The 7,395-nt window shown below is 63.5% G+C and overlaps 2 protein-coding genes across 3 annotated transcripts in view; one reads left to right on the forward strand and one right to left on the reverse strand.

Annotated features, from left to right (window-relative positions):
* The window catches only part of Adam11 (ADAM metallopeptidase domain 11), a 12,719-nt gene that overhangs the window by 2,547 nt on the left and 2,777 nt on the right, over positions 1-7,395 (forward strand). The window contains exons 3-20 of one of the 2 annotated variants that reach the window (XM_004633830.2): positions 3,154-3,230; positions 3,319-3,385; positions 3,925-4,010; positions 4,079-4,154; positions 4,457-4,523; positions 4,596-4,657; positions 4,835-4,909; positions 4,975-5,046; positions 5,159-5,325; positions 5,581-5,665; positions 5,739-5,881; positions 5,994-6,093; positions 6,186-6,257; positions 6,344-6,436; positions 6,566-6,646; positions 6,877-6,927; positions 6,997-7,060; positions 7,179-7,278. In XM_004633830.2, the coding sequence (XP_004633887.1) occupies positions 3,154-3,230; positions 3,319-3,385; positions 3,925-4,010; positions 4,079-4,154; positions 4,457-4,523; positions 4,596-4,657; positions 4,835-4,909; positions 4,975-5,046; positions 5,159-5,325; positions 5,581-5,665; positions 5,739-5,881; positions 5,994-6,093; positions 6,186-6,257; positions 6,344-6,436; positions 6,566-6,646; positions 6,877-6,927; positions 6,997-7,060; positions 7,179-7,278 (1,538 nt within the window). Of the gene's footprint in view, positions 1-3,153; positions 3,231-3,318; positions 3,386-3,924; positions 4,011-4,078; positions 4,155-4,456; positions 4,524-4,595; positions 4,658-4,834; positions 4,910-4,974; positions 5,047-5,158; positions 5,326-5,580; positions 5,666-5,738; positions 5,882-5,993; positions 6,094-6,185; positions 6,258-6,343; positions 6,437-6,565; positions 6,647-6,876; positions 6,928-6,996; positions 7,061-7,178; positions 7,279-7,395 lie in introns of those variants that run through there. The other variant, XM_023718063.1, reaches the window with a different exon arrangement.
* Gjc1 (gap junction protein gamma 1) overlaps positions 1,503-7,395 on the reverse strand; it is a 40,637-nt gene continuing 34,744 nt past the window's right edge. The window contains exon 4 of the transcript XR_002821581.1: positions 1,503-1,528. The gene's annotated coding sequence lies outside the window, so the exon portion shown is untranslated. The remainder of the gene's footprint in view (positions 1,529-7,395) is intronic.

A 7,395-nucleotide genomic window follows, 5' to 3' on the forward strand; every position in this document is an offset into this window, starting at 1 on the left:
AGAACCCCAGAGGGCCCAGGAAGAACCCCAGAGGGCCTGTGCCCTCTCTTTCAGGCTCTGGCCTCCTCAGCCCCCTGCTGACTGCCTGGAAGAGCCCAGCTGCCCAGTGTCTGTCTCCAGAGGTGACCCTGTAAGGAGGTGACGCCGTCCTCCCAATGTGGGTCACATACCCTCACAGAGAGCTGTCCACCTGCTCTGAGGTCTGGAGCCCGGCATTCTGCTAAACAATGGAGCACTGTGCCTCACTTGTGGGGCCGGGCTTCCTGGCCAGGACCCCTCAGCAGCCCAGCCCCGCAGCAGCTACCTACCCCAAAAGGTGGTGGTGTCCATCCCCAGAAAGACACCTCAGTGAGACCTTGCAGGTCCTCCCAGACTGAGCACAAAGCCACTGCCTGGGTGTCCCTGGGGCTTTGTGCCCTTCTGCTCTGCCTGCATTGCCTGTCTGGCCAGGATGCAGTGGACACCTCCAGTCTGTCAGCCTTACCAGCCCACAGTAAGAGCGTGCTAACCAGGGCTCTGTGCGCCCAAACATCCCCATTCCCCCAGAGGGAAACTGAGGCCAAGCAGCCCCTGGGGGAGAAAGGCTGATGTGGTCACAGGCACAGTGATGCACACTTACAAACGAGACAGGAAGATCTGAAGTTCAAGGTCAGATTGGGAACCTTAATGAGATCCTGCCCAATCTTTAAAAAGAGCTGGGGACATAGCTCAGTGGTGGAGTGTCCTTAGGTTTGACCCCCAGTACTGTGCTTCAAGGCTCCCAGGGCCACTGAGCCAAGCCCCTGTGATGGAGGTGATAAGGAGATTGGGGTTCAGTGTGTGCCTAGGCACATCCTTGCCATCTTCGTCGCCTTCCCCAGGCTGGGGTCCTGTCCACCTGGCAGAGCCCAAGATCGCTCCTCCTTCATCTCACAGCCTGAATCAGGGAGGGGTAGGCCATCCTCCCCAGCTGAGGAGGCCTGGGCACTCATGAACTGAGGACCAAGTGGCCCGGGCATGCTGTGGTCAAGTGGCAGGGCATGTGGGAGCCAGGTGGCAAGCACCAAGGGGAAAGGGCAGGGCACAGGTTGTGGCCCAGCTGTTCCCTCGGTGCGGGGCTGAGCTCCAAGCCTGATAAGGAGAGCGCCAGGGAGGGCACTGGCTGGCAGCAGCCCCCTCTTGTGGCACAGCTGACCTGGCTCCTCCCTTGGGGACAAGGCTATGTCCCTTGGCAAGGTCTGGTTCCCTATTCCTCCACTGCCATCTGATGGCCCAGAGCCCTCCTGGGTGGCCTTCTGTCAGGCCCAGCCCCCAGCACTGCACCAGCTTCAGCCTTCCAGGTTGTGAGCACAAGAGGTCTGTCTCTGTGACATGTCATCCCAGGCTCAGGAGGCTGAGGCAGGAGGATCACAAGTTCCAGCCCAAGAGAACAATTCAACTACGTACCCAGACTCTGCCTCAAAAATTAAAGTCTGGGGGGCCAGGGAGATGGCTCAGTAGAATAAGTGCTTCCCTGGCAAGCGCAAGGGCCTGACTTCGACCCCCGGTTCTGGAAAAAAAAAAAAAAGAAGAAGATAGAAAGAAGAAAAGAAAGAAAGAAAGAAAGAAAGAAAGAAAGAAAGAAAGAAAGAAAGAAAGAAAGAAAGAAAGAAAGAAAGAAAGAAAGAAAGAAAGAAAGAAAGAAAGAAAGAAAGAAAGAAAGAAAGAAAATTAAAGTCTGGGGCTGCAGCTCAGCACAAAGCTCCCCCGTGAGCCTGGGCTGATGTAGGTGGACCTGCCCAGCCTGCTTGCTTCCTGAGGGAGGTGGGCACTGTGAGGGCCTGATCCCTCCAGACCCGGAACAGCCTGGCCTTCGCAGCAGCCTTGGGGCTTGGTAGCAGCTCTGCCTTCCAAGGCAAATCTGAGGCGAATGGTTTCTGGGCTGTCCTACGGGGCTGGGCAGGCCACTTCTGGGTGGCCAGAGTTGGGTGGGAGAGGGGCTGTTAGGTGCAGACTCCAGGCGGCCCAGGCCCCAGGGCAGGGGTGGTTCAGACAGGCTCAGGGAGGGGCAGGAAAGGACAGCAGACATCCTGCCCTTGGCCCTTGGTTCGCTATTTCCAGTCTGATCAATGCTGCTGGCCGGGAGGAGCTTGGCACCCTGGTCAGCCCAGGATGGTGAGGGGTGTCCTTGGGCTGAGCTCTAGCCACCTGCTGTGCCTGGGCCCCTCACCATCTCCCCAGGGACCTAGGCTGCTCTCTGTCCTGCATCACCTTTCGGGAAGGGTGTCCCAGCTCCCCCTGGTCCCTAAGTGGATAGCCTCAGGCAAAGAGGTCATCTCCTGGTGTCTTGTTGCCTCAGTGTCCCCGGAAGTCAGGGGAGCAACTGGAGCACCTACTGGGGCTCAAGCCTGGTCCATGAGAAGCCTACAGGAGGGTGGCGGCTGCCAGGCAGCAGATTAGGGACTTGGGGGCATTCCATTAAGGCACCTTCTGCCCCAGCACACCAGCCAGGCTGCTGGAGGGCCTGGCCTTGGCTGCCGCATCTGGGGCTCAGTTCTGGGGCCCTCAGACCCCGTAAGACTGAGCAGTGCTCAGCGGGGCTGGGCCAGGAACCTCTGTCCTGCGGTCTCCCTGGGCATTCTGGGCCTGGAGCTGGGCCTGGGTCAGAGCCACCGTGCGCAGCTCTTGTGTGCACTGCCATGGCAACCCGGAGCCTCAAGCCCCACCGCCTAGGCCCCTCTGAAAAATTTATCAGGAAAACTTCCGTGTTTAAAAATTAACCGCAGATTGAAATATTAAAGATGAGCTGCTTTGGGCCAGGTGGGGAGGGCAGTGCATTTGGGGGTAGTGGAGCCAAGCCCTCTCCTCCTGACAGGAGGAAATGGTCCCTCTTCTGGCCCGGGGCCCAGGTCAGCTCACTCCCCACACTGATGTGGGGCACTGTGGTGTGAGAGCTTCAGCCCCAGAGGCCAGCCTGGGCTGCGGGAGGTGGGCGGTGCAGGTGCCCTGGGCTGCGGGAGGTGGTGGGCGGTGCAGGTGCCCTGGGCTGCGGGAGGTGGGCGGTGCAGGTGCCCTGGGCTGCGGGGTGCAGGGTGCAGCGCAGTTGCAGCCCCACGCCTGGGAGCCCAGCGGTCCTCGTGGCACTGGCCTCTGGGCCTCACAGCCTGATTCCTCTCTGCCCTTGCCCCGTGCCAGCCTGCCCACCTGGCCCAGGTGAGCTTTGTCATCCCCGCATTCAACTCCAACTTTACCCTGGACCTGGAGCTGAACCAGTGAGTGTTCCCGAGGGACAGACGGGGTTGGGGCAGGGCCTAACTGCTCCAGAGGGTGGAGGTGACCGAGCCCCTTCTGCTGTTTCAGTCACCTGCTGTCTTCTCAATATGTGGAACGGCACTTCGGCCGGGAGGGGGCGGCACAGCACAGCACCGTGAGTCCAGGGGGATGGAGAGCGGAGGAGAAGGGCTAGGTGGGGGCTCCCCATTTCTGAGGTGAACTCAGTAATGTGCAGGGCAAGCAGACAGGCCTCTGAGCCCCAGAGGTGGCAGGGCAACCCGCACCCCTGTGCTGCGCTGTCCACCTGCCAGGGGCTGCAGTGAGTGTGGCTGGGGTGGGGCCCTGCCTCCCAGGGGAGCAGACGGTGCAATCCACTGTGTTGCAGTCCAGCCGAGGATCCTGCTACCTGACACACGGGGTCCCTGCCCCGCCACTGGCCAGTTGCTGGAGCAGGACTGATTCCCAGGGCCAAGCCTGGCAGCAGGATGGCCCCTCAGCCAGGAAGCCCAAGCCAGGCTGGACCTTGGCCAGTGTGGTGGGGTCTGCAGCAGGCACCTGCTGAGATGCTGAGGCACGGCTGGGCACCTCCACACAGCAAGTGCCTAACACAGCTCTTCAGGGCCAGCCAGGTTGGGTGCAGTACATGGGCAGCTGCTGGGGCCCCTGGCACCTCCTCACAGCTGTACTCCCCAGGGTGCTGGAGACCACTGCTACTACCAGGGCAAGCTCCGGGGCAACCCGCACTCCTTTGCTGCGCTGTCCACCTGCCAGGGGCTGCAGTGAGTACGGCTGGGGTGGGGCCCTGCCTCCCAGGGGAGCAGACGGTGCAAGCCCCCTCTCTCCACAGTGGGGTCTTCTCTGATGGGAACTCAACCTTCATTGTGGAGCCCCAGGTGCTGGCCAGGCCTCAGGCGCACCCCCAGGTACTCCCACTGTCTCTGCAGTAACCTCAGCCTCCCTGCCCTCCTTGTTGACCCCAGCTCTGGTTCCCTGCCTGTCCCCTGTCTCCAATGTCCCTGCTGTCCCCCACATGACCTCCCATGGGCTCCAGTGTCCTTTGCCCCCAGCTCTTAGGGCACCCCCGGGTCTTGACCCCAGAAATCTGAGGATCTGGGAGATCAGATCCAATGTGAAGTCCCGGACAGTTCTGGGTCACCCAAGGTGGGGTGGGGGAGGGCTGGTGGCAGACTTGCCTGAGCCCCTAAGAACTCATCCCTCGTTGCAGGGGCCCCTCCCCCACCTCATTTACCGGACCCCTCTCCTCCCAGCCCCCCTCGGATGCAGGGAGCCAGGTAAGGGCTGGAAGTGGAGCAGGGTGGGGCTGGTTGGACCAGGCAGCACTCCTCACCCCAGCACCCCCACAGGCTGCCTGTTTGCTGCCCATTCTGTCCCTCCAAGCCGGCCGAGGCTAAGAAGGAAAAGGCAGGTACGGGGCCCACTCAGACTCCAGGCCATCTCCGGGGTGAGCCCCGGCAGCTCCTGACCATGGCACTGCAGCCCCCAGGCTGGGGGACTGGACTCTGCAGGGCCTAACTGCCCTGCTGGAGTTCACCCCCAGCGTCAAGTGCGTAGAGGACTGATCTCCAGGCCTGCCTGCCTCCAGGTGCGCCGGGGCCACCCCACCGTGCACAGTGAGACCAAGTATGTGGAGCTCGTCGTGGTCAATGACCACCAGCTGGTAGGTGCCCAGCCAGGGGTGGCCGGGGGGAGCCGGCCAGGAGCCCACCCCTCTGTCTCCCCTAGTTTGAGCAGATGCGGCAGTCGGTCGTCCTCACCAGCAACTTTGCCAAGTCCGTGGTGAACCTGGCAGACGTGGTGAGCTCCTGGCCCACATGTGTCTTACGTCCCCTTCCTGGAGGGGAGGGAGGCCTTCTGAAGCCCAGCCAGGCCTCTGCCACTGCCTGCCCCCTCTCCTCTCTGGGTCCAGATATACAAGGAGCAGCTCAACACCCGAATTGTGCTGGTCGCCATGGAGACATGGGCGGATGGGGACAAGATCCAGGTGCAAGATGATCTCCTGGAGACCCTGGCCCGCCTCATGGTCTACCGGCAGGAGGGTCTGCCCGAGCCCAGTGATGCTACCCACCTCTTCTCGTGAGTGGTGTCCATGCACGCTGCGCTTGCTGCCTGGCTGGGCCCCCCTGCACCCTGACTGGGGAGCTTGAGCCTGGTGTCCCAGCCCTGAAGGTCTCTGCCCTTAGGCCACCCCAGTGTCCTTCCTTGAGGCAGGGGCCTTGCACCTCGAGTGCAGTCCATAGAGACAGATTCCTCAGGGCTGACTCCCAGGGCAGGGCCTCCCTCCCAAGGTAGGGTTTGGTGGGCAGCCTATCCCAGTGGCTTCTCTGGCAGGGGCCGCACCTTCCAGAGCTCCAGCAGCGGGGCGGCCTACGTGGGGGGCATCTGCTCGCTGTCACGGGGAGGCGGTGTGAACGAGGTGAGCAGGGGGCCTTGGGGTTGGGCCGGGGCCGCGGGGTGCAGACACCTGGCCTCCCTTTCCCCCTCTCCAGTACGGCAACATGGGGGCCATGGCAGTGACGCTAGCGCAGACGCTGGGGCAGAATCTGGGCATGATGTGGAACCAGCACCGGAGTGCGGCCGGCGACTGCAGGTGTCCCGACGTCTGGTTGGGGTGCATCATGGAGGATACGGGGTGAGTGCGGGCACCGGGCCTGGGGAGGGGCTGGCCCCCTGCGGCCCCCCTGCGCTGGGGATGGCAGCAAGCGGGCAGGAGGTGCCCAGCTGTAATCCCCTCCCCTGCCCAGGTTCTACCTGCCCCGCAAGTTTTCACGCTGCAGCATCGACGAGTACACGCAGTTCCTGCAGGAGGGTGGCGGGAGCTGCCTTTTCAACAAGCCGCTGAAGGTGCCCCGACAGCAGCCTCAGCCCGACCCCGACCCCAACCTGACCTTAGCCCTGACCTCCACCCTAACCCTGACCCACCGCACCCCTCGCAGCTCCTGGACCCACCCGAGTGCGGTAACGGCTTTGTGGAGGCCGGGGAGGAGTGCGACTGCGGCTCTGTGCAGGTGAGCGGAGCAGGGGTCCCCATGGGGTGGCCGAGGTGAGGGTGCGGGGAGGACAGGCTGCGCCTCCCTCCTCTCCCGACCCCCAGGAGTGCAGCCGAGCTGGCGGCAATTGCTGCAAGAAGTGCACACTGACACACGACGCCATGTGCAGCGACGGCCTGTGTTGTCGGCGCTGCAAGGTACGCGGGGGGCGGGCCTGGGATGAGGCAGGACCAATGGCAGGGAGCGGGCGCAAGCCGCGGGGCGCGGGGCGGAGACTCGCTGAGGCTTGGGCGGGGCCTCGCCCGCTCATCCCGCCCTCTTCGCAGTATGAGCCTCGGGGCGTATCCTGCCGGGAGGCAGTAAACGAGTGCGACATCGCGGAGACCTGCACCGGGGACTCCAGCCAGGTCTGCTCGCTGACAGCCTCAGTTTCTCCATTTGGGAGGGGCACCTCCACTCCTTAGCCGCCCTCCTCGGTCACGTCTGGCCAATGGCCGGCCGACACTGTGCCCACGGGTGACCTGTGACCCCTGTGTGGTCCGTATGGCCAGGCATCGTGGCCTGGGGTGCAGGAGATGGGCAGGGAGGCTGGGGCTCCAGGTGCCTGGGCGCAGCCCTCAGGCCGATCTCTCCGTAGTGTCCCCCTAATCTGCACAAGCTGGACGGCTATACCTGTGACCACGAGCAGGTAGGGGTGGCGCCCCCTCCCCGCCCGTGCCGCCCCCTGAGCCCACCCTCACTGCCACCCCCACCCTAGGGGCGCTGCTATGGAGGCCGCTGCAGGACCCGGGATCGGCAGTGCCAGGCCCTGTGGGGTCGTGGTGAGTGGGCTCAGGACATGGGGCCAGTTTCCAAATGGTTCCTCCGCGCACTGTGGCTCCAAGTGCAGCTCCCAGGCCCGGTGCAGCCCTGAGGCTAGGGCTCCCTGTCTCCTTGCAGCTGCCGCAGATCGCTTCTGCTATGAGAAGCTGAACGTGGAGGGCACGGAGCGCGGGAACTGCGGGCGCAAAGGCTCAGGCTGGATACAGTGCAACAAGCAGTGAGTGTAGGCTGCGCAGGCTGGCGGCGAGGCCTGGGGCTGCGGGAGCCCCCCTGCGCCCCCTCCTCGGGCTGCGGGAGCCACCCCTGCGCCCCCCTCCTCGGGCTGCGGGAGCCC

This window comes from Octodon degus, unplaced genomic scaffold (assembly GCF_000260255.1).
Source record: "Octodon degus isolate 3935 unplaced genomic scaffold, OctDeg1.0 scaffold00056, whole genome shotgun sequence".
Taxonomy (NCBI): Eukaryota; Metazoa; Chordata; class Mammalia; order Rodentia; family Octodontidae; genus Octodon; species Octodon degus.